Consider the following 26,388-nt stretch of genomic DNA (forward strand, 5'->3'; position numbering starts at 1 on the left):
GCCCTGCCTTCTCCCCCCCCGCCCCACACCCACTGTCAGTTCCTGTTGCAGCTTGCGCGGGTCACTCCTGAGGCCACTGCAGTGAAGGCTGGGGTGAGTGCAGACAAGCTGTGTCGCATCCTGGGGCTCTGCTTGCTGCGACTCTCCCCAGCCCCTGCTGCAGCGGCCCCGGGAGCAGCCAACACCAGCTGCCTACACCATGACATGGCACAGCCCAGGAGCTGGGGTGAGTGGGGGCAGGCAGAGCCCAGACACAGAGGGACAAGCGGAGCATGGTGCAGCCCCAGGAATGGCACCCCTCCCCCCACCCCTTCCCTTGCCTGCCTGCCTCCCTCCCTCCCTCCCTCCCTGCCTGGGAACGTATCCCTATCTGTTAGGGCTGTCCAAAGCTTCAGTAGCCAATTCAGTGGAATTCAGTAGCCAAATCTCTGAATCCAAATTGGCCTAATCGAATCAAGGCAGTGATTTTGAATCACCAAATAGAATTGCTGTCCCTTGAATCAGCCAAATCCAAATCGAATACTTGCTGCTTCGCACAGGCCTACTAATCATGTATTTTCACCTAGCTACAATTTCAGGATTTACCTAGCTGCATTTGCACACTGGGTGAGCATATTGCACACTATCTGCCCAGCCAGAATGCAGCCCTGCACATTCCATGGTTGTTTGTGTGCCCAGAGCTCAATTGTAAACCATGTGGAAGTACAATAAAACTAAAGTTACACAGAGATGTACATGCATCATAGGCTCAGAAAAATAATCTGAATTCTCCCCTTAGTTTCCTTGTGCAAAAATTCCCACACTGTAAAAAGCGGATGGTAATATTTTCTTTTTCCCATTATTTTCCTTACCTTTCTAACCCCCCAGGTTAGGGACTGTTTCCATCTGTGTTCCAGTTTCTGAAAACTTTATTCATGCTGGGTGCATCTACACATGCACTTTACTGTGGAGTAAACTAACAAGCTCCACAGTAAAGTGGTACCATCTACATGTGTGCCAGTATTAGGGTGCAGTAAACTAATTAACTCCACCATAAGATTGTACTGTCAGAGACAGTACTATGTTGCAACAGAGTAAGTAACTCTACTGAAAGGCACGTGTAGATGGTGACAGGGGCTGGGTGGGGCATGAGGGTGCTAAAGAGCAGGGGCTGCCTGCTGCCTAGCCACACAGCTCCACACTGTCAGCACCCTTGGGAGGCAGCCAGTCCCTCCACCACTTGATGCTGCCACCCAAAGCCCAGTGCTGACCACTCATGCCCTCTGCTAGCCTGGGGCTGCTCTGTCATGGCTCAAATCACTGCTCTCCTGGGCATACATGTACATGTTGCACCCAGGAGCAGTTTCCCCTGACTCAAACAGCTCCAAAGTTTATTGTGTTATGTTAATAGCACATGTAGATGCACCCACTGAGTAGAAGGTTACAGGAAATTTCACTAATATCAGTGGTAGATCTCATGACACTCCATTTTTTTATTCAATCTGAGTATGGGGCTCATAATCTGGCCTCATGTTTTGTTCACTGCCTAGTGCAGTATTCCACTGTCTCAGCAGGAGCCTTTAGTACTTCCATAATAAATTAATAATTTAGAAGTTCATTGCTAAAGATGCCTGCCATGTGGCAGGTTTTAAAGTAAACTGATAACAACATATTTTAATTAATTTTGTTTCCATATAAATGCAAAGTTTAATATGTGGAAAGGAGACTTCTAAGGGCCCCTCTACATGTGCAGGTAAAGGCACCATGGGATCCAATGCATGATCCACACAATTGTGCCTCCTGCCACGCCACACATGCATGGCAGGAGGCTCAATTGTGGGATGGTGCATTAGAGCCCATCACACCTCATTGCTAGAGCAGGGGAAGCCTGATTCTGGGCTCCCACTGTGCTGGCAAGAAGCAAGCTTCCGCAGCTAGGAGCCTTCTCAGTTAAGGGACTGCCCGCCACAGGGGCTCCCCACAGACACCTGTAGCTGGGACCTACAGATGCCATGACTTCCCAGTCTCAGAGGTCCAGGGAGCCCCCTAGGATGGAAGACAGCAGTTGCTAAAGTCTCCAAGCCAAGGCAGGGAGGGACACTTTAATTAGAAAGCTGCACTAATTAAAAGCGCTGAGTGTCATGTGTATCAGGGTCCCCATGCTGAAAAATGGCAACAGGGCTCTTTGAACTAAAGCTCCAAATGAGCTATAGTTCTAAGTGCCCCACCGCCATTTTTCATTGCAAGGATGCTGATACACGTGATGCTGGAGTGTGTTATTTTCTGTGGATTTCCAGCACATCTAAGCAGGCTCCCTGCACGTGTATAGGAGTCCATAGTTCTCCTCTTACCAGGCTCATAACAATCTATATGACTTGCTTCCCCGCCCTCCCCCCCCCCCCCCGCCCATTCTGTCATATTAGGAAATTAATTTTGTTTTGCAATCTGAAGTGTAAAGATGTTTGCTTTAAAGTCCAAATGAAACAGTCTCATAAACTCAGTTCCAGAAGATTTCCAGAACTTTTTTCTTCTTATTTTTCATAAAGAAATCAATGTTGTTACCTCAGGGGAAGGTAATTCTGTTGGTACTGTTTCATCAATTGTTGTTGTAAGAAGTTTGTCACCAAGAATCTTTTCTAAATAGTCTGCCATTACTTCCTGTTGTTTGGGGCTGCAGTGATTCTCCAAAGATAGTACAATAGGATAGTCAGATGCCTGAAAGAATATTATTTGAAGGCCATTAAGACTAATTAAGAGGCAATTTATAAAATGTCTGTGAGTAATTTGTGTTTTTCATTTATTTTAATTAATTAAAAATACAGATTAGTCTTTTCAGGTTAATAGCTCAGCAAAAAAAACACATTTATGGAATATACTTATGGAAGAAAAACAACTAAGTTCAGTCCTCTTCAAGGCTGAAGTTTGCATTAGGAAAAAAACCCTCAGAAACTTAAGGACTGGGGGGAGCAGTAGCTGGGTACTCTTTAAGTCCCAAAGCACATAAGAAATGCACCCTTCTTGGCACCCTCTCTCTTCCCCTTCCTGCTCAGGGGCACATCCCCTCCCTTCCCATTCCTCCCATTTGCCACTGCGGCTGTCCCAGCTATCTCTGGCTGACCTAGGGTTGGGGCCTCCAGAGCCACTCCTGCCCAAGATCCAACAAGATTATACTGGTGTTCTGGGATCAGGTGGGTTCCTGCACGTACATCCTGGGTATTTAAGGGAACCTGCCCACCACCATTGTCACTGTCCCCACACAAGACTGGCGCTCCACACAGTCTCTCCGCACAGCTCCAGCTGGAGCAGGGTAGGAGCAGCTTGGACAGCAGTGGCAGCAGGCAGATCTCCCTGCACCCAAAGATGTAAGTAGAGAGGGTGAAAGGAGGGCAGGGGAGGTGGGAGGGAGGAGGGTATGGGGGGGGCATGGGGAGGCAGGATTCTTACCTCCTTCAGGGACTTAAAAAAAAGGCCCCAGCTGCTTTCCCCACAGCATACTCTGACTGCCCCTGTAGCTGGGGCAAGGCTGGGAGAGGGGGTGCAGCCACCCTTGCAGTGCTGCTTGCCGTTTCTGCAACCCACTTTTAAAAATCCTGGATCTGTTTATGCCTTTTAATGTGTACACTTTTTTGGGGGTGGAGGGAAAGTGAATGCTGAAGGCTGTATGCCCAGTACTTAATAGCAGAAATAAAAACCAAGTTTGCCAAAGAGGTATCACATACATAGTTAACAATGGGTGTGAAAATCCAGGAAAATTAGCAAGCATGTGTCCCATAAAATATCTCTACATCTATATCCACACACATTTTTCTCTTTCAGGCAGGAAAACTATAGGTTAAATTCAGCAAAAGCTTTAAAATCTGATACCCCAAATCACTGACATTTAATAGAAGCAAAGCTATTTCATTGTATATGTTCTATATTTCTTTTTGAAAATATTGGTAAGGAAAAGTTTTTAATTTCTTCAGAGTTAAACTTATTATTAATCAGGTAGCGACAATTTTTCTTTGTGACATATAGTATCATCATAGCAAATTATGCTAGGAATCATTGGGATCCCAGTAGGGAATTATTGCATAAAGTAACTAGAGAAGAGGAATACATGCATTCCTTAGAAATAATACGCCTGTTTTGATAAAAAAAAAAAAAAAAAAAAAAAATTAATAATGAGAAATGAAAGAAGCCATACAAGCAAAACATCATCAATTTCTATTTCCTGGTGCCTGTATCCTTGAATTAGCCTTGATTTGTTCCTATCATTGGTATTTTGATTTTATGCTTCACATCTTTTAAATCACAGCTACTTTACTGAGTGGGATTTCTTGAAAAGGATGTTTTTAACTTTAAAAAATTATATTCTAGAATAAAAATTAACCAGATGTTAAATGTAACAGCTAAGGTTTCTATTATCAAATCGAGAGCTTAAAAATATTTATTTATCTGTGTTGGATGTAATTTTATTCATAGCCAGTTTCCCCACTCTGATTGCATAGATTTCTTACAAAAGAAAATGATAGAGAAAAAATCTCTCTTAGCAAACCAGGAAAGCGTGCTTGTAAAACCACAATGACAAACAAAAGGACCCCAGAGCAGATGTGGTACATAAACTTTGCTTTTTAACCTCACTAGATTTCATGTTGACAGTCTCCTTAAAATAATGTTAGAGAGCATTGCCTTCTGATAGTCTGATTACAGGCAGACATTTCAGTCCCATTCAGGGCCTATCACAGGGGGGGCCAGAAGGGCCATTTAGCCCGGGCCTCTCATTCATGGAGGGCCTCAAATTTAGACTTTTGACGTTACCTCCAAATGAGGTTATACATACAGACACAGAGATACACTGACAGGATTGGAAGAAGAAGAAAAAAGCTAGAAAAGTACTTGTTAAATAAAAAAGGAACATTTATTACAAATTATTGCATTGTATTTTAAGCCTCAAAAAATGGAAGTGGCCCGGGCCTCTCTCAACCTCTGAGAGGGCCTGGTCCCACAATACAATATATGTCCTCTTCAACACTCCTTGCCAAGCTTAACCACAAGAGGAGCAGACTGAAAAAAGTAAACCTACTGAGGGTAGAGGCAGTGGTAACATTTAAAGCACTGCAAATAGCCATATATCCCTACTCCCAACCCCCTGGCTGAAGCACTTAAAAAACCACACAGGTCCATCATGCAATGGTGTGCTTTGCAGCCAGAAGGTGTGATATGGGGACTGTTGCATCCTGCAGCTCCATTCTCAACTTGGCAGCAAGAGGCTTTCCAGAAGAAAGCATGTAAGAGGGTATGCCCCATTTTCTCCTGCTGAATGGAGTAGGGAGCACTATGGGATTCCCCTAGGACAAGCCCTGCCTTGTCTTTCTCTATAAAGCATGAACATGTAACAAGAAACACTTCATTTTGAAGCATTTCTAACTAGTACGTGTTTTCTTTAGCATTATTTTGAGTGCTTCTGCCACTTTTTTAGAATGCTTCAAGAGGCATGTATATCTGTCCACTTTGCCTTTGAAGTGTGTCCATGGTATATAGACCTCTTCAAATGTTACATCTGTCCATAACCCTGAAACTGATATTCAGCATCGAAGTGGAGATCTCCACTCGGGTCATAGAAATTAGTGCATAGCTGAATGCACTGAACACGTTCCTATTAAGTAAGATCTTCTCTGCACTAACTTATGATGCTGTGTACATAAACAAAAATGAAATGCTTACGTAAGTCAAACATGTATTCTGCGCAACAGGGAAAAACATCACTGCACTTACAAAACTTTTTTTTAAAAGTCAGAGACTCATTAAATTCTTTACAGTTGTTAGAACAGTAATAAAACAGGCTTGCCCAATTAGCTTTGAAAAAGTAACAGGAATATATATGGGGAAAAAATACAATCCACACTGGCCTCTCTCTCAGGGTTATCATAAACGGCTTTTCAGGACATCTGACTTGAATTGAGTTGGAGTTTTGCCAGGCAGCAATGTAGAGGATTGAATCAGTGCCAAAAGATCTTTAACTTCCACTTGTTCTGCCAGAGATAGGCAGAAGAGACATCATTTTAATGAGTCACCTGACAAAGTGATAAGGGATAGTGGTAACTGTTTTCAGTCTTTGAATTTAAGATGTAGGAAAGATGGTCAGATTGAAGAAGAAATGCAAAATATAACATGGCTCAGATTCAACTCTAGTCTAATAATTTCATTCATTTCACATTGCAAGCTCAAGCACAAAAACTGCACAAAATAGGAGAGCAAAATACTGAGTGGATCTTGAAGTTGTTATTCAGTTTATATTCTTTTTGAACCAGCCAATATGTTATTGACTTGAAATAATAATTCACCTGAATAAGCTGAGTAAGGTCTTCTGGATACAGTCCACAGGATTTAATTTATGCTAATTATCATCAAAATGAAACTGTCTTTCATTTAAAATGCTTTAATTTAATAACAGGTACTCCACGTTTCTTCTAATTTGTTTCTACAACACTTGTAACTTCAAGCAATTATTGGCTGCAGGAGGGTGGGTTCCCTTCCTCAAACACCATAATCCACAAATGTATTAACAGGTATTGTAAAAGTTGTTGTCACATTGCAACAAATATATATACGTACCACAAATGCATATTTCTCTACCACCTGGATGACAGATGCAAATGTAATTTTGCTTGTTAGAGTGTGGCCATGATACACAATAGGCTCATTTTGTGGTCCATCCCAGCAGTCAATTTCCAAACAACGACATCCTTTCAGTAGAGCACTTTGGAAACAGGGAAAAACAAATCTTACAGCCAAGAAAGAGGAGTATACTACATTCACGGCTATACTGTTATACTTCTGATGACTAACATTATCAGTAAAGTATTTACAAAAATACTTAAATTGCCACCAAGGAACCTAAAATCAGTTCAGAATGGCATAGATATGAAATATATATTTTTCTTAGGAAAATGTATTCTTTAAATGTGCGCCCTTTGCAGATTAAAAAAAAATGGATAGTTTTAAGGCAAACAGTCTCTTAAAAAATGACCTCTAAATAAACATAGAAATATTTTAGCTTTATTATTTTATTTTTCTATATATTTGAATAAACCCTAAAACACTTTTAGCTGCACATCACTAAGTTTGGCAGAAAAGTGAACATGGTTTGAGTGCCAAACTGCACTTTTATGTTTAATACATTTGGATTTTTTTAAAGTTTAACAGCAACTCAGAGTTCCCTGCATTTATAACCTTTGACTTGGGGATAATTCAAAAAGGATCATTTTAAAAAAGGATAATTTAAAAAAAGATGATTCATTTAAAAACATATGTTTTTTTAAAAAGCTATATACACAACCAATTAAGTGAGGAACTTGAAAGAGAATGCTATCCGGTAATAGTTCTAGTTCTCTGAAGCTACGTAGTAACTGCCTTAAGTTGTTTTCTAAATTAGCTTTTAGAAATAGGTTCAGCTGTATATTCTGTACCCCATGCTGAAGCAGCCAGAACAAACTGCTTTTTTTTCATCACAACAATTCAAAGCCACTGGAGGTATGGATTACTATCTTCCAGATTGCTTTCTGACCCTCTCTATTCCCCTTCCCTCTTCTCTTTCCCACATTCCCAAGCTATAACACATCCTACTCTCTCCTATATTGTCTCTATATATTCATACAGTAAGGGGTCAGCTCTAGCAAAAAGGACTTGCATGTCTCAAAACCACCTAAATCCAGAACACCCCATTTAGCCACTACCTAAACTCAGTTCTTGACCTGACAGTTCCCTCAGCACTTGCAGTTCTGAGAGAATGGAAGGAGAGCAAGCAAGAACCAGCCTGGTGGTACAATATAGTGATTAGGCACTCAGCTAAGATGCCTTTCCTGAAGATTTAGTTCTGTTTTTATCCAGTAATTATTTACCATAAATATAAAAATAGTTCTAAAAGTAGGAACTGTAACCCAGGACCTCCTTCTCCTCTGCTGAGTGCCACTAGGTCAGCTGTTCCTAACCTTCGGTTGTGACCCAAATGAGGGTTGCGGGGGCAATGCTGGTGGCACCACACACAAATGACAAGCCGCGCTGCGTGTTGGGAGCTCCCCCACCCCTAGGCCACCACCACACTCCGCACCCAGCTGAGGGTTGCAGCAAAAAAAAGGTTGGGAATTGCTGCAGTAGGCTATAAAGTTAGTCTGTCTTGCTTGCTCTCCTCCTGAGCCCATGCATTTCTTTCTGTACTATGGCCATCCTCCAACAGGAAGAGTGGGAAGTGCTAACTCACACTGTGCTAGAGCCTGATGGGTAGGGCATGGTCTTAGGAAATGGGTGATTCTGGTTTGAACCCTCTCAGTCTTTCAGTTTCTGGGAAGGTACACTAAACACTCTTCTCTTACATAAGTTGGGTATCACTTCCTCTTTCCCTGGTCAGGTGTTAAAAACAATGAGCCCTGTTAATTTAAATTAAAGAACACCTGCTCGATGCCTGCCTTCAGGAGTGGGTTCAGGCCTGTGGATCCCCAGTGGACAGAGGCACCTCCTTTCAGACTTGATTCAGGGCCCAATGTTCTGAAGGGGGCAAGATTTCAGATGCAATGAGTGCATTTACATGTGCACATCTACTGCCCAGTAACCACAATTACTGTGCAGTATGGGCATGTGTCTACGCATGCACACCCATACTGTGCAGTAAATATGGCAACTTATGCCAATCTGAGCATAAATTTGATACCTGCATCATGCCTGGCGTCCGATTAGTTACTGTGCAGTAACACGCATGTAGACACCTTACTGTGCAGTAACACTATCTGTGTGGACTGACTCAGAACTAAAGTTGGACTAACTTTAGTCCTGAGTCAGTCCACACACAACGGTAATGCTCCTCAATGCCTACACATGTAGGTGCCAGCCTATTCCCGTTTACTGCGCTGTAATTTACTACACAGCAAATTTTAAGCCAGCATAAATGCATGTGTAGACACGCCCACCATGTATCTAGTGTTTTCTATTGGCTAGCTCCTGTTTAACATGCTGACTGTTTATTCTGGGTACCTAACTCTTTCCATGCACCAAAGAGAAAATTGAGGTCTTAACTCTTCTGGATTCCACTCTAAAACTCGGGTATTGCAGCACCTAATTTGTAGGCATCTTAGCCATTTAAGGGATACCCTTAATTACTTCATTTCTCCTCCTCCTGATGCCACTGTGTTCCCTTTCATGTGGACTCTAACCACACATACAATTATTTGCTGCAAGATGTATTTTATATGAGGTAAGTGAAAAAATTGAGTTTGGATAGTTTCCAGAAAACAAAACACACAGGGTAGCAAATACTATATTTTCTCACATACTTCACACCCACTTCAAGACATTCGTCTTATTCTGGGAAGACAGAATGAAAAAAATACAGATTTTTCCAGAATCTTACCTGCAATGCATGGGCTCACCATGGCTGAATGTTCCCAGCAGCAGGCAGAAGAGGCAGAGTCCTATAAGCAGCATCACTCACTTTCTGGCTGCAGAAGCAGAGCTCAAAATTCAACCTTGCCACTCACCTTCACATGACAGTGGGACTCCGCCCCTCCTATTTGTGAGGAAGGGAGCAGAGCTCCCAGAAGGCATTGCAGCATCACCCTCCCTCTATTCCTTCATGAACATCAGCTTCCTTACTTAAAACACAGATCTCAGTTTTGGAGGGCTGAGGTGGTAGGCGGGGGAGGTGTGCGTGGTATGTTAGTATATTGAGTAAATGTGTACATCAACATCCACACCTACAGAATAAAATCCCACTCTAGCTTTTTCAGAGAACATTATTCCAGGGTATTTTTTTAACAGGATTGACCCTTTTACTCTTTATTACTAACACTTTTTTTTTTGAAAGCCTTAAGAAATTATAACAGAAGCCACTCTGCAAAATAATTAGCTTGATACTTTAAAAGTTTATAAATACCTTGAATAGCCCCAAAGGTGACTCGGCCCTATTAGCTGGTCAGATATCAAGTAGGTGTTATGAGAAGATGAAATAAAATAATCACATAATGGGTAGCTCATATCTTGGTAAACAGTTCTGTGTTCATGTTTAAATATTGCACAGTCTATTGAGCACATGTATCTTAAAAATCCTTCAAAGGTCATCTGGTTCAGTTTTTTCACTAAAGGAAAGAAAAAGGAAACAAAAAAATTACATGAAACTGAAATCATGTTTCTAGCTATCTATTTTTCATGGTGTTATTTTTTAATACTCGGATCTGAATATATTAAAGGTTACATGACATGGTTTCCTGAAATGTTGAAGTCTTCAAATATAATAGGAAGATATCCATCAAATGCTTATAGTTCTGCAGCCAATGACATTCTAAATGACAAAAGAATTATTTTAACTAGTCCTGATGTTTAATTCTTCTGTGACTGTCAAAAGCAAAGATTTGTATGATCTAAGGATTTTATACCTTAAGAATAGCACTTTAGTATAAAGGAAAAAATGTTACTTGTGGCTGTTTTTGAGAATACCATCCAGAAATCCATAAGAAGAGATAAGAAGTTAATAGTGTTCTCTGTGAAGAGATCAGGAACAATTCTGAAAAGTGTCAGTCAGAGACTGTTCCAGTGATATTCCTGTAGCCTAGGATTCTTGCCAAGAGAGCTCCGTCCTAAGATGAGGAAAGAATCTAATAAACACCGATGAAACATTACCTAAAGCAGGACAACTGGGAATTATTATATTATCATTCATATGGCCAAATAATTTCAAGCGATAGCTGTAAAGACAACCTGTAGATTTAAGTTTATAGCATTCCCTCAAATTTCATAAAATATGCAACCTGCTCCCACTACTTAGGCAAAGATAGACACAGACAAGACAGCAGCTACCCGCTGTAACTTTATAGCGCTTTGCAGGAAGTACTGGAGTCACAATGATCCCCCACACCCAACTGGCTGGGTCCACATGAGCAGAGGCGTGCCTTTACAGCAGCACAAATAGTAGTGGCACAAATTTGTGCTGCTACTTTGTGCACACCCCTGCACCTGTGCTTTGCAGCAGGACACATTGTCCCACTGCTCCATGTGCTGCGGGGGAAGAAGAGAGGGGTTGGCTGAGGTACAGCCAGCCTCCGTAGGGGCTAAGCATCCCCTGCGCTGAGGCACCCTGTACCTCAGCCAACCAGGGAGCAACACATGGAGATGGGGGAGCAGGCAGCCCATGGTTGTCTGCTCTTCCATCTCCACACACTGTGGAGCCCCTGTGCTAAGGCACCCTGCACCCCAGCCAGCCACTCCTTGCCTGAGTGGGGCACAGCGTGCCTTGAGACAGGGGAACAGGCAGCCTTAAGTTGACTGCTCCCGTCTTTGTGTGCCTCAGCATGGGGGCTCCATTGCATGTGGATCCCCTGCGCTGAGGCACACTGCTCCCCAGCCAGCTGCGGAGCTGGCTGGGGCACAGTGTGCCTCGAGATGGGGGAGCAGGCTGCTCCCCCATCTCAAGGAACACTGCACCACATGCAATGATAATTCATATATTTTTATGATTGGGCCCTTTTAAAGCACTCTACAGCCATGCAGTTCTCTTTGGTCACGGCTGTAGAGCTTTTTCTGGGACCAGGTCAGGTGAAAACTGTCACTTCTGTCTGAGCCTGAGAAGAACTGAATGGCATTCCCACTTGATTATTGACCGTCACCAGTGCAACATTTCAGCATGCGCTTTGCTGCTTATAAATTATATCATTTCAATCACAGAAGTTTGTAAAACTATGAAATTTAGTCTGTTTTCTAGAATTTTACTTAATTCTATTTGCAACATATGTTTGATGAGGATAGGTGACTGTAATGAAATATTAATTTATCCTGAACATTGTTGTCAAATGTATATGGCAAAGCTTTAATTGGCCAAAAAAAAAAGCCACTTACAATGGGGATGTAGCCCAGTAGTACAGCATATGACTGAAGTTCAACTGGTCCCTGGTTCTGTTCAGGTGCTCCTTTGAAGGTGGCTATTTTTTCCAAGGAGAGACTGGATAGGCATTTTTCTGGGATAGTGATAATGTAGGAATAGAGCATCCTGAATTTGTGTGTGAAGGGAGGCGGGGGTTGGACTAGATGGCATTTGAGGTCCATTCCATCTCTCTGATTTTATCACTTGTGCACCTTAGTTCCAGACCATTGCAAAAGGAATCACTAGTAATTTACATCCTATACCAGAGAAGTGTAGTAGGCATGTTGATTAAAGGTACAGTATCTAGATAATTAATCTATAATTACATTGATTAGAATGATAGAAGTGGGGTATCAAATGCTTTGCAGTTATACTTTTTTTTACTCCAATAAATGAGCAGTATTTCAAAACACATTTAAAAAGTATTAGCACCACTTAGCACCTGATATATATTAAGATAATGATGTTTTTAAAGATATCAGCTGGTTTCATTGAATCCCAAGGTTCTCCTTTTTGTCCTACTATAGGCAAGAAAGGGACAGAATAGATGAGATCTAAATGCCTAAGAATCTTTGAGATGAGACTTGGAAGCAATGAATTAGCAAATTAATGATATTCTTGTCTAATCACAAAAGTCTGTCCATGTTTACTGATTGTTAAATGACCAGCAATGCATTAAGAAAAAGGAGAGTTCAAATTATTTTAATAAGCATAATTTACTTTACAAATAGGGAATAGAGAATTTTTTTCTGAACAAAGCTTGAAATCGCAGTGAGGGTGCTTTAAATGTGTCCTGTTCAAGTACCAGCAAGATGCTAGGCATCCTTATTTCCACTGAAATAATTTGCAATTGCAAACACATAGCACATACTGCTCTAATAAATAATGTAGGAAGTCCATCTATATTTTATTCAACTGAAGAGCAGCAAATAGAACAATTATTGCTTTGCTCGTGTGTCTGCTCAGTGGGCGCATCTACATGGGACATTTACTGTAGAGCCGCCTAATTAGCTCTGCTGTAAAGTCTCAATGTCTACACATGCACCACTGTTAGCCTACAGAAAACTAATCAACTCTACTGCAGTTAGTACTAGTAAATACAAGTACTATCCTGCAGTGAAGTTCTTTAGCGAACAGCTATGCACACATACATGCTGATAGGGCTAGCTGTGGCACGAGGGTGATGGCTACCTGCCAGCTAGCCCCACTGGAGCACCCTCATGCCCCAGCCAGCCCCTCCACAGCACATTGAGCTGGGTTGGAGCAGCCCCAGGCTGGCAGGCTGACCCCCAGGATCCCCTGCCATTATTATAATTATTTATAAATTGAACACGACAGTCTTTTTCCCCCAGCCTCTCGCAGCACAAATGTTGCAACTATTTAAATCTCACAAGTGTATTTCTGATGTCTCTCTACTGAATGACAGAACTCCTGCTTACTCTCTGACTCTACTTTTATATTCTTGTATGTTTAGATATTACTGATCTGTATTTACCCGTGGGATGTTTTAAAGTGTCCTGATTGAAAGTATTTTTTTATTACAAGTTTGAGAAAGTTTGTGTTCATTTATAATCTATTCAGACATTTGTCTTGCGTCTCAGTTATAGAAGAGCATCCCAAGATTTGTTGTTTAATTGCTATCTTCTAGTGATTATTGAAGGATAGCTATGCCTTAGAATCAGAGATACGTTTGATACACCTTCATAATTTTTTTTAAACAGGAACAGTTTACAATAAATGTATAGAATCATTTGGACTGAAAGGGGCTTCTTGCACTAACCTTTAATTAGAATTAATTAAAGTCTATACCATTTATAATCCCTTCTAGATGGTGGCCTATATTGGGTCTAAATATTGTCAATTGTAGATTCCAAACTCTGTTGTCTCTAGTTTAAATATTTTTACAATTAGTATGTTTTCTTTATTATTTTGTGTTGTTTTAGGCCCCAGTTCTGTAATTGCTAGTACATGGACAGGCAGCTTTGCCATTGATTTTAATGGGGCTTTGCAAAAATTCAGCCATTTGCCTGCAGGCTTTCAACTGTAAGATCAAAATAATGACCATTATGTCTTTTTCAGTCCTTTTTGGCAACCTTGAATAAGTGATGTGTCCTTTAATATCTCAGTGCATCTCCCCATGAGTTTCTAAATTTCTCAGAGGTGTCTTTGCTCAGATTGTCTAAGGACAAGCTCTCATAACATGTCTGCACAAGTCCTATTTTCAGAATTTTTTGTTTAATCATCCTCTGCTAAATGCTCTCCAACATGCCTCATTTTTCAAATGTATTGAACAAAATACCAACTGAAGTAGTGTAATTATACCTTGCTTATTTTATTCAAAATGCACCACATTCAAGCTTGGTGTAATTCCCTCAGTCATGTTTTTCTTGTTTTGTTTTGTTTCATTTTGAGTCACCTGTGATGCACTGCCAGCTCTGACCTTTTTCATCTGTCCCAGATCTTTCTCAGTGGAATTACTGTTAGGTCAGTAATTCCCATTTTACATTTGTATATTTGATAATAAGAATGATGTGACATTTGCCTGCTGTTTTCTGAACTGTGTGGCACAGCCTTTTTCTGCAGTAAAAGATGTCTGCATTACCAGAAATGTTGTACTTCTTAAGACCTCTTCTTGAAGCATCATATATTCTGATAAATGTTATCCAGTTTAGCATCCTTAATCATTAAGTGTAATACTATTCACAGTAAGTTGAGTTCTCTTACACACCTTACAGCCCCCCTCCCCTCCCCGCTCCCCCCTTCTGCATTGCTTTTATAGCTCATTTTCATTCAACTGTAGCTGCTGTCCTTGAACTGGACCTGATTGAAATAACAGCAAATAAAAAGTGTATTTGAACACTGCTCAAAATGCCTTCATAAAACCTTTTGGAAAAGATAGAGGTAGCTAGCCATGTCAGACTGGCTGGCTATTTGTAGACTAACTGAATGAGAGATGCATAGGCTTTTGTGAGCCACAGCTCACTTCATCAGATTATATGAAAGTTTAAGGTTGAAGTGAGCTGTGACTCGTGAAACCTTATGCATCTTTGATTCAGTTAGTCCAGGGGTAGGCAACCTCCAGCACGGGTGCCATTGTGGCACTTGAATACGTTTTGCTTGTCACTCATGCCTCTGGATGGCAGGGAAAGGGTCGAGGCTACACGGCCACAACAGGGATTAGGCCACTCATGGCTCTCCTGCCGTTCACACCTGGCAGGATCTTATAAATTGAAGTTGTGGATGTGTTTGGCACTCTGCCCAAAAACATTGCCAACCCTTGCATTAGTCTATAAAATACACCTCTCCCTCGCCTTCTGACAGGAAGAAGAGTGGATTTGTAATGACACTGGTAGTACACGTACAGTTTTATAGAACCTTTGAAGATATGAATTGTTACGTGCAGACTGCATCTACTGGTTTTGTCAATGACACAGTATCTCCTGTTGAAATAATGTTCAAGGAGACATTTTTAAGTATCTGTTACTTTGGGGGGTAAGCTTCTAAGAACTAGCTTGATTCTGATTTTGAGTATAAATGTAAGATTTTTCTGTTCTGAGTCATATTTATTTTCTCCCATCAAAGGAGGAAAGGATTTTTGCCTGCATCTTTGTCTGCTTCAGAACTGAAGAAGAGTTTTCTTCAGGTCCTGGGGATAGCCTGATTTTTATTGCCTTTTTAGCATTACTGTCATTTACAAGCCTCTAATTTTTTTTTAAACCCACCCTGAGCTTTAAAAAAAGGGAAGGTAGATAGGATTTTAGAAACTGGCTGATAATACAGCAATATTGTTTTGGACTCTTATACAGGTACAATTATAGTTCTATCTGAATTCACCTCTTTAAATTTCAAATCTTTCCATGAAAACCAGTATATCCCTCTTATAAAATTCTGTCTAGAAATAAAGGTGAAAGAAGTAACTTCTAAGCCTACGCTGTTCAAAAATCCCCCTGGGATACTGAAGGTGGGAAAACATGCTTTTCTCCCTTATACTTCAAGAACTGCTTAATCAAAAGAACCCCAAATAACATTTTCAGAAGAAATGTTCAGAAGACACAAACTATGAAGTTTCGCTATATGGCTTTCAAGACCCTGACAACATGTTTTGGCATGCTGACTATATTCAAGGTCAAAGGTCCTTCAAAGAAAATATCAGTAAATCAATATATTCAGCTCGTGAAAGGAATCGCACCATATTTTGCTCACTGTTGGAATGATTTCTCTTTTGTAATGAGAATGCTCATTTATCATTTATCTCCCATGAATAGAACCTGAAGTTTTTACCAAGACCACACAGCTGTCTCATAGGGAACCCCTAATCTTTTTCTCCACTGGGACCCTTTCAAAAATAGTAGCATGATAATCAGTTGATTTGCATTAGGGCAGGTATTTAGGGATTGACCCCCTCCCCCCGCCCTCCCAAGAAAATCCCTTATCCTTTTATACCTTTTAAATGTCGTCTATTATTCAGGTATCTGCCTCATTAGGATTCAGAATGTATATCTTTTTATTTCAAAGATGACTACAATACGATTCCAAATCAGTTCTTTCCAAGAAAAATAGTATTTTCCTGTTCCTTCCTTCTAATAAAGGTAAATCTCCAGAATATTAACTATACTATCATTCAGCCACAAAAGTCAAGGGAGGAATTATGATCTAAGCTGAGAGACTGGAAGGATATGTGTATTTCATTATATACCAGTGCTTTTAAATTTTATTTCCTTAAGCTTCTTTGTGGTTTAGTTTAAAAAAATTCTTCAGAGTATTTGTTTCCTTGACAAAGAAGAAATTGAAAAAGAGATGGCTTCCAAAAGGCAGACATTTGGAAAACATTCTTACAGTGTTCTCTTTTTATTTTACCTTGGGGAATCTTTTAGTTTATGATGTATATTTATGGACCTGCTTGAGAGAAAAGGGGGAATAATTACTTTCTCTCCACACATTAGACAGTAGCCATCCCAAAACCTCCAGAGAAATAGCTGATATTATAAACCTTACGCTTGCATTACCACACATTCATAAACAGACATTTTTCCTCCTTACAGAAAGTAGATGATCACCAGTATTAAAATCACAAGATTGTGATTTTTAAAATGGTTTTTGCTTTCATTTGTTAGGTTCCAGCTACATTTTCCTGACAAAATTGAAAGGCACCATGGTATCTCTCAGAGAATTTTTCTATCAAGTTACAATAACGTAGTGTGAAGAAATAATAAGTAGACTGAGAGATATTTCTGAAACGCTTTACCAAGCAAGATAAGAAATACATCACTAATAACTGGAACTGTGCCAAACCTTCCATTTTCATCTGCATTCAGTAACTTTTGCAGGAATTCTGGGTGGACTAAGTTTGCAAAATGCCTTGAAACTCTTCATAAAGATGTTACCCTCTCTAAAACGTTGATCTAAGTAAGGCAGCACCTTTCAATAATTAATTCTCAGAGGATTACTTGTTATAGGTTTAATAAAGTACCATCAAACCGGAACTTGAGAATGAAATTTGATAGCCTAACAATGGACTAAAAGTTGTATTTTAACACACACAATGCTGTAATTGTTCCAACCACTTCAGAAAGAATATAATGTTTACCTTGTATATGAGGCTTTTTTTCCTTCCTGTAAAAAAGCATTATAATAAATAATAATGCCTAAATTGTATGGCTTGTATTTTCCATATAGTTTGATATATACTGAAAAGAGAACATTCTGGCTAAGACGGAAGAATTAACTAATGAACTTCTGCCTTTAGATAAATATCCTGGATTGCTGACATTTGTTATATGACAAAATGTAGATGTGTCAGATTTCTGCTACCAGCTACAAAATGGAATCTTGCAAACTCTTCAGTACTGGGATTCTGTGTTTGAAATGTAGGTGTAGTGCTCAGTGACAAAAGGACCCAAACCAGAGATAAAACCTTTGCATACAAGTACAACCCCTCCCCCCCCGCACCCAAAATGTGCATATCTACATTACATTATACCCCTCAAATCTTATCAAGTAAGCATTGAAGAAAGGGCAATTACAAGAGCACAGCACCCTTAAAAGTGTGTAGGACTCATTTATTTAGCATAAAAGATGGCTTCTTTTATATTATTTTATGATTCAGGACTCCCAATATAAATTTGTAACAATAAAAGTGAGGAATAACAGAAGGTTTGTGTAAAACACAGCTCAAATTTGGATGATAAATGAGGAAGAGCTGTCAAGTATGATTCATGCATTCTCTACTTTTACAACAGTTTCCCAAAAGAGGCATCCGTTTGCCAAACATAAGAAGCATTAGCACTGCCTACAACTTCTACTAACTGAAATTTGTGTGGTGGAATAAATTTGAAAGCAGCTTGTTTCATGGCATTACTGAAATTAACAATGAAGTTGTACTTCCTCAGATTGTTAGTAAATTTAAGGTTACCTGGTTATAAAAAAAACATCTTTTCACATCATAATAATATTTAATGGATTTTTTATGTTTTCTTACATATACAGAGCTTGGTCAATACTTGTTCTCACCTTGACAAGCCATGCTATCAAATTTATCAGATTATGGCTGTAACTAGTGGCAGACTAGTCACTCATGTGTCAAAATCTGCCATTTTCACTTACTGTAATACACATGGTAAGAGTGACAAATGATTTCACCAGATCGTCATGATTAAGCATATTCTATACGGAATGCAGAATGACAGTTGCACAAAATTGTCTATTTACTCTAGCACATCAGTCAAGTACCATGCCAATCACGTCATAAATTATCCACAAAGTGATCTCAAGTGTGAGCATTTATTGAATTATAGGTGCATGAGCACCATATGGTGTTTTTTGTTAAATATTACTTTCAAGTATTAAAACAAACAAGATGAAAAACAATAGTGATTTTGCTTGGAATTCAAAACAGAAACCAAAGCTACTAAGCATTATATGGATAAACACTTGACTATAGGCATCTTTCATAACAGCAAGAGTATATTCTGATGGGTTCAAGGTTTTGTTGTTGTTGTTGTTTTTGAATGATTAAATCTATCTATTAGCATATTTTTACCATTTTTCAGGCAAAAATATACAATTTTTTTTTTAAATTAGGCTGTTTTAACACCTTGCCATTACACATTACATCTCCAGAAGAGTAAAATGTTGTCCTATCCTGAAAGACAACCTCAGTTAAGAACAGGTTGAGTAAACAAAGGTGTATAGCTGTTATTGGACAGTGAGTAACATGTAATAAAACATCAAAGTCTTTCAGTTTCTTGTAAAAAGACAAATAGGGGTTCTGTGCCAACACCATGGGAAGGGCTGGCTTCAGCAGGATGCCAAGGCTGAGTCATGTTCCATAATGCCCACGCCAACAATCTATCTTCTCTTTCCTGGGCCTCTCTCAGCTTTGCTGTTCCTCATCATGTTGCAAGCGCCACTCAATGCCTCAGACTGGAAAGCAAGAACTCAAAGAATCCACAGAAACAAGACAGAATCAGGCCAGAGCCCCAAGTTGCTCCAAAGGATAAGGCTAGCTGAGTAGGGGGCAAGTAAATGTAAGGCTAGTAGGACAAGGAGCCTATGCTTGTTTTGAGATAGAGAAGAGGTTATTCAACAATTCTGCAAAGCATTTTGGAACATTCTGGGATTGCAGCTCAAAGTCCTCTCATACACGCTACTCATAACAAATGTCATTATGCTATTTTTGTAATACAAAAATAAAATATGAAGCAGTCTAGCAAGTGTTTACTGCCAAAACTGAGTCAACCAAGATAACTTTACATAGAAAACAAAACTATAATCAACTTGTTATAAATAGTATAAATTATTCATTCATTACCTGCTTGCTTTTGTATTAATGGTATGCAGAGGGCTCTATATGAATGTTTTAATCCTGAATCACTGGGCCCTCCACATTGGGAAGCTAACTGAAGCACAGCTCATAGAGTAGCTCACAAGGTTAATTTCACGAGGCATGTCAGGACTTCAGCTTCCACACACAACTAACTGAATGACAGTTCAGCTTTACAAGCTGCACTCAGCTCTCAGCTGAGTTGCAAAGTTTGCCTCTGGTCACAATGCTATGAAGCTCAACAGAGAAGGCACATTACAGTTTCAGGCAGCTGCTTTCACTAACTGAAGTGTACCAGAGACAGATGGGATTTTACAGGCTAAACAAATTCCTGGTTGAATCCTGCTCTATCCAGAATCTAAATCCAAGACAGTGGTGTAGCAATTAAAAGGAGTGGTCTTCCATTTCCACAGAACTGCGTCATCTGTGAGCAAACTCAGCTACAGAGGGGGAAAAGTCAATAGAACAAGCAAACCCTAACAATTCTCACCCTTTTTCCCCAAACAAGGAACAGTTATCAAGGGGAACAGGGGGAGGCAATGAGAAAACACAGATAGAGGATATTGGGGAAAACTGAGTAAAAAGACTTGATGCTGAAAGTCAAGAGTAAGGTTACCATACGTCCGGGTTTTCCCAGGCATGTGTTTTTTTGACCCTGTGTCTGGGAGTGAGGGGCACCAGCAGGGCTGGTGGGGACAGGGGGCTGTCGGTCAGGAGTGAAGGGCACTGGCAGGGCTGAGGGGCAGCCCTTTCCTTCTCTCCTCCCCTCCACAGGTGTCCTCTTTTTTGTAACTGGAAATACAGTAACCCTAGAAGACAGCTAGTCAATATAACAAAAGAGAAACACAAAGAGAAAAGAACAGCAACAAAAAAAAAGAGGGGAAAAAAACAAAACAGCATGAAAATAGCAATGAAATCTGGACACACTAAAAGAATAAAGAAATGTAAAATAAGACACCAATTTTAGGCAAATAAATGTATTTTATTTAGCTATGCATACATACTACTTTTAATAAATGAAAGAAAAAACGCACAAAATAATACAAAAATCACCATAAATAAATTAGTCACAACTCTTGGTCTTGCCCTCTTTGATACCACACTGAAACTTTATATGACAAACATATGTTAATGACCATTTATTTGCACACATGAAAATGAGGATAGACTCTGACTTGCAGAACTGTTAATACTAATAGTGATGCATGAACCAAAAAGAGTGTAGCTCAAGCTTCAGATTCTATGCCCAGTATGGCAGACTTAAATGATTACACATTTGTATTCTGCATGGCAAGAAAATTGTAACGATCTTTGCATAACAATGGTATAAATGCAACCGCTCACTTTTCCCTTACTTCCCTCACAATATTGGGAAAATTTAGATTTTAAATCCTTAATGCCACAGCTCTTTGGATCCAAAGTCTTGAAGGTGGAATCCAAAGTGAAAGTCAAGTGTGGCCTTCTAATAAGGGTCTGTCTTCTTTTAAATCTGTAAACAGTTTCCATTTAATTAAAATGTTCAGCTGGAATGTATGTTAAAGACAATATAATAAGCCTATGATAAAATTAACCTTTGGTACAGAGGATACTTTTTGTTAGAATTTTATTGCACTTAACCCTTTGGGTACTTTTTCTTGGTTATTAGATCCTCTTGTGTAATGCTATAAAAGGCAATGACAGTTCAAAGACTGCAGTTATCTAGTTATATTTAGGGAGAAAAACAATTTTCCTCAAAAAGGGTCAGCTCATATGAAAGAAAAGTATCCAAATGTAAACCAACGTAGTGTTTTTAACTAAGTTTGTAGACAACCTGAGACCTTAACAGAGAATTTAGACTCATTTTGTTGCACCAGGTCTTACTGATGTTAATTTTTGCGCAGCAGTTACAATATACCTTATATTTAAACTTCTCACATCTCTTACAACATTAAAAAGGTATCAATCTGAGAAATGTGACCGCACTGCTTGAAACAAATGCAGATACATAATACTGTTAAAACAACACAATCAGGCTGGAAGAATGACATGAGTGAAACACTACACTGAAATCGTACATTATTCAATTCTTGATTCGAGAGAGAAATATAAGCCATGTCCTACATTTTACTGACAACAGTGTCCTAACAAAAATGAACATAAACATAGCAGTTAAATAAACCAATGGAATTTACACACACAAAAAAAGCTTCAGTTTAATCTGGCTGTAAAGCAGCTCTCTCAAATATAATTTAATTCTGATGCGATTTATTCTATTTTAGAAATGACTGACCCAGATAGATAACTAAAAAGGTAGCAAATTGTACAATAAGTAATTATTCAAAACATTGCTTTTTAGTCTATCTTAAGTACATCTCTAGTTTTTCTTAACTTTAATTTTAAGGAGCAATAACTCATGATGGAGAAAATAGTTTAAGAAAGTGTTTTCTCTTTTTCTTCACTCCAGTTCATGATTCAAATTGCCTCTGATCAATAAAATGACTGTTTGGACCAGTATTAGCTCCAATACTTTGAAGTGGACTTTTAGGAGCTAAAATTGAGACATGCGCATGCTTATAGTGCTGTATTAATAATTTCTTTCTAATAGTAGCTTAAGGATTACGACTAGCAGAACAACTACTATTTTGTACATATACTTACAAACAGGTTTCAAATTGCCCCTTAGACGCCATATTTTCTTGCATACCACATGTCCCCAGATAAGACATGTACATTGTTTTTGGAAGGCAGAATATAGTTGAAAAAAAAAAAAGTTTTTTCTGCATGTAGCAGCTCACTGGCAAATCCACACTGTTAACCCTTTCATAGCCACTTCCTAATTGGACTCTGCTCCTGATGTGTGCTAGTCCAGAGACAAATGTCAGCCATTACAACAGCATTTCAAAGTTTCTATTCCAGTGAAGACAAATGAGCTTCCCTGCTTAAGAAACACCTACCCCAATTTTAGAGGGTTGATTTTTGGGAAAAGTATACATATGGTATGCAATTATATTTACAGTTTTTTACTAAAAGGCACCACAGCAATTTGCTAAATCAGACATATATTAAAATATACATGCATTTATAATAACATAAAAATATAATCTGTAGATTAAAATTGAAAATCCAGTATGTAATGTATGTTTAAGCTGCAATGTACCTTCTTCAATGGGTTCATATTTCATAATGAGTTCAGAGGCAGTTGCTTCAGTAGCCTCAGTTTCAAACTGTTCTTTTTTGAGAAACTCAAGCAGGTTCACTTCAGTCAATATTTTGTGGTTTGGAGAATAGCTGAAGAAAAGTTCCTGAATTTCATTTCTGTGAGCAAGTGTTCGATAAATTGCTATGAAGTCTTCTATGTTAATTGTTCGTATCTTCCGCTGTTCAGTTGTTTTCTAAAATGCAAAAATTAGTTAATGCAAGTATATCCAAAACACTGCATTAACACCTAAGAGTGTATCGTAAGAGCCAGCACATTGGTTAAAATACCTTGTCACTGTGACTACTATACAGTTGGTCCTCTGCATTACCCTAATGCAATTCAATTCTATTTTTCTAAGCAGCTCAAGTAGCAAATTTTTGGCTGTCAAAATGTCTTATTTCATGTAAGAACATTTAAATTATACCACATGACAATTAGTATATACGTAATTAAATTAGATGCATATGTTTTTGCATTAGGTTATAAAGCATGAATGCAGTCTCACTGTAGTTTAGTGAACCTGAAGCACAAAATAAAGTTATGACAATGGAAAAGGTAAATATATTCTTATCAATTAACATCAATTACATTTTAAATACATTTGAGGGCACAGTTCTTAACTGGGAAGAGAACATATTTCTAAAACAAACACTGCTCCCAACATGCCCCCAAATTATATTAAGGACTACACATCAACTGCTGAAACTTCCTTAGCCTGACGAAGGGTTTTTGAACCCAAAAGCTTGCTTAATAACTATTCTCCAACCATTTGGGTTGATCTAATAAAAGATATCAAATTCACCCAAGGAACCTTGTCTGACACTGCATCTGAGAAATTCAGTTCTATTCAGGCCTTTGTTTCTGATGAGACTGTGAGGGAGGGTAGACACCTTCACATGGGATACTTTAATAATGGAGGTCAGTGGTTTGCACAAAACTACCCTGAAACTTTGAGCTCCGACAAGATAGTATGAAACTAGCATTTTTGCAAAGATTTTTCCATATTATCAATGTGGGTTGAATTCAAAATAATGTCATGGAAATTAAAAGTATTACCAGTTCTTTCCTAAGAAATCTCATACCTACTAAAATAAATCTATGACTGTATAAAATAATGTAGAGCTATAAACTGTGTTAACCTAAATCAATGCAGCTAAACTCTGCAGTTTAAGATTCTGTAATCTTAATTCCTTTCCAGACTGATATCTAATTAAAAATGTTTGGACTAAGACTGTTTAAGAGGAATTACTAATGAAAAAAAATTGATATAAAATCTTAATACTAAAATGTTTAGCACTGGTTGAGAAACCAACATCTTCAAAATCTAGCCCCAACCCTTTGTAAAAGGTCTCACACATCTTAATATAAAAAGAAAAAATATTTGAAGAATTATCTGGTAATTAAGACAGTCACTGGGATTCAGGTAAGGTAACTTCTTTTCCTGGATCAGTATCACCTTGTGAAAGAACTACAGTGCTGCTTACAGAAGTGGGGAAAAAAACAAACCAAACAAAACCAGTTACTCTCAGCTTGGTGCACCCCTGCACTGAGTGCAGCACATGCCCAGAAAAGGCATTGCATCAGTTTGACCCGCCTCACCCAATATATAGATCACAGCTTCAGCAGGGCTTTTTAGCGCTTTTGTGTAATAGCTGTTTCAATCAGCTGTTAGATAAAAGCACCAAAAAACCTCACGGAAACACGTGATCTAGACAGAAGTTGGGTCAAACTGACACACTTCCTCTGCCAGTAAAGTGCTGTTCTGTTGGGTTTTTTTCCACATCTGTCAGTGGCCAAAGTGTTCTTTGAGCAGTTTCTCTGCCATGACATGGACACGCCTTCATAGTTTCATGGCATCCAATGATGTAGGCAGTCACTTAAGAAAGTTTACGCGTCTCTTGTGCCAGTTAGTCTATAAGGCGCCACGCTGCTTTGCCTTCTGCCTGCCTTTAGACTAACTACTTCTCTACTTTCAAGAATGGTTTGAAACTACAACAATAGACTCCGTACACATATATAGAAAGAGTATTATAGATTTGTACATGGATTTTCTTATCATATCTTTATTTTTATTAATGCAGCTTTAGCTTTGCTTTTCAGAAAGCGTAGTAGGCTTGACAAAAGAATTTCCTGTGGAAATGAAGAAGCTTATGAAACTGTGCTATTCTCTAACAAACATTAATCTCCATATTTCTAGTATGCCCACAGTGATATTACAGAATAAGAAATTAAAAAAAGAAAGAAAGAAAATGAAAGGAATAAAAAAAGGAAACTTCATAAAAGAGCTCTATATCCACCTTTCAGGTAGCTGTTTAGTCATAGACAACCCTGTCACTATCATGTAGTTATTGACAACGGCAAAAAATTAGCTTGATCAGACAGAAGGGTCATTTTTGGTAAGATAAGATGTTCTTGCAATTTGCACAATGATACTACACACTTTTTATGCTAAGGAACATTTTCAGCTAAAAATCAGGTAAAAAATAATCAGTCTCTCTGAAGAAGCAAAAAAATGTTGCATGATACTCTCAGCCGATCAGATCATTTGGATATTAGAAGGTGGAGCAGAGACGGACATTACAGACAAACTAAATCAGAGATGCATAAGCTTTTGTGAGCCCAAGTTCCCTTCATCAGATGAGGAAGATGATGAAGCCACATCTGATGAAGCGAGCTCAGGCTCATGAAAGTTTATGCATCTCTACCCCAGAGTTAGTCTATAAGGTATATCGTGCTAACTGCCCCTCTCATTTCTGTATTACAGAGGCAACCCCCGTTGTTGGCAGACTTGGGAAGAGCAGGCTAAGGGGCAGGCTGGGGGTCTAGCATTTGAAAAATCAGCCTCAGAGTTCAAAGCAGCAGTCCTCAACCCTCATCACAGTGGTGCTCACGTGTTTTTGACCAGCTCGATGGGCAGCGCCTGGCCCATCCACAGGCTGGATGCTGATCTGGAGCCCAGCAAGAAATCTAGCTGACCAGGAATGAGGCTCTGACCAGGACCACCCCCAGGGACTTAAGGGCCACTTTCCTGTCCTCTTCCATTCACATTTCCGGGCAACGAGGATGGCAGTCGCTTAAAAAAGCTTACGCTGCTTTTGTGCCAGTTAGTCTCTAAGGTGCCACACTGCTTTGCCTTCACACGGATTCACCAGGAGGACTCGCCCACAGGCTAGCAGGCGCCGCCCCACGGGCTCGGGGCGCACGACCCTCGCACCCACCCCGGCTGGGGGGGGCTGTTGTGCCGATGAGCCCCTGCAGCCCCCAGACCCCCGCACCGCCTCACCTTGAAGACATACTTGACGTGGATGTAGTCGAAGCCGAGCTGCATCCGTCCCAGCAGCTTCAGCGTCTTGTCCAGGTCGATCTTGCCGTGCCGGAACTCGTCCTCGATCACCGACAGGAACCACGTGCAGCGGCGTTAAGGACTCCAACTGCGCATGCGCGCCCCCGCCACCCGCCACGCATGCGCGCCAGGCCATGAGGAGCCGGCAGGACCTAGGGAAGGGAGAGAGGGAAGGAGCG

At 39.7% G+C, this 26,388-nt stretch overlaps 1 protein-coding gene across 1 annotated transcript in view; it reads right to left on the reverse strand.

The window, feature by feature from the left end:
• Positions 1-26,278, reverse strand: part of PLCZ1 (phospholipase C zeta 1) — a gene marked incomplete at its 5' end in the record, with an annotated part of 95,465 nt that extends 69,187 nt beyond the window's left edge. Inside the window, 5 exons of the mRNA XM_006269471.4 lie at positions 2,542-2,694; positions 6,577-6,721; positions 9,887-10,088; positions 22,825-23,059; positions 26,150-26,278. Coding sequence (XP_006269533.4) covers positions 2,542-2,694; positions 6,577-6,721; positions 9,887-10,088; positions 22,825-23,059; positions 26,150-26,278 — 864 coding nt within the window. The remainder of the gene's footprint in view (positions 1-2,541; positions 2,695-6,576; positions 6,722-9,886; positions 10,089-22,824; positions 23,060-26,149) is intronic.
• Positions 26,279-26,388: the final 110 nt, after the last annotated feature.

This window comes from Alligator mississippiensis, chromosome 4, assembly GCF_030867095.1.
Source record: "Alligator mississippiensis isolate rAllMis1 chromosome 4, rAllMis1, whole genome shotgun sequence".
NCBI lineage: Eukaryota > Metazoa > Chordata > Crocodylia > Alligatoridae > Alligator > Alligator mississippiensis.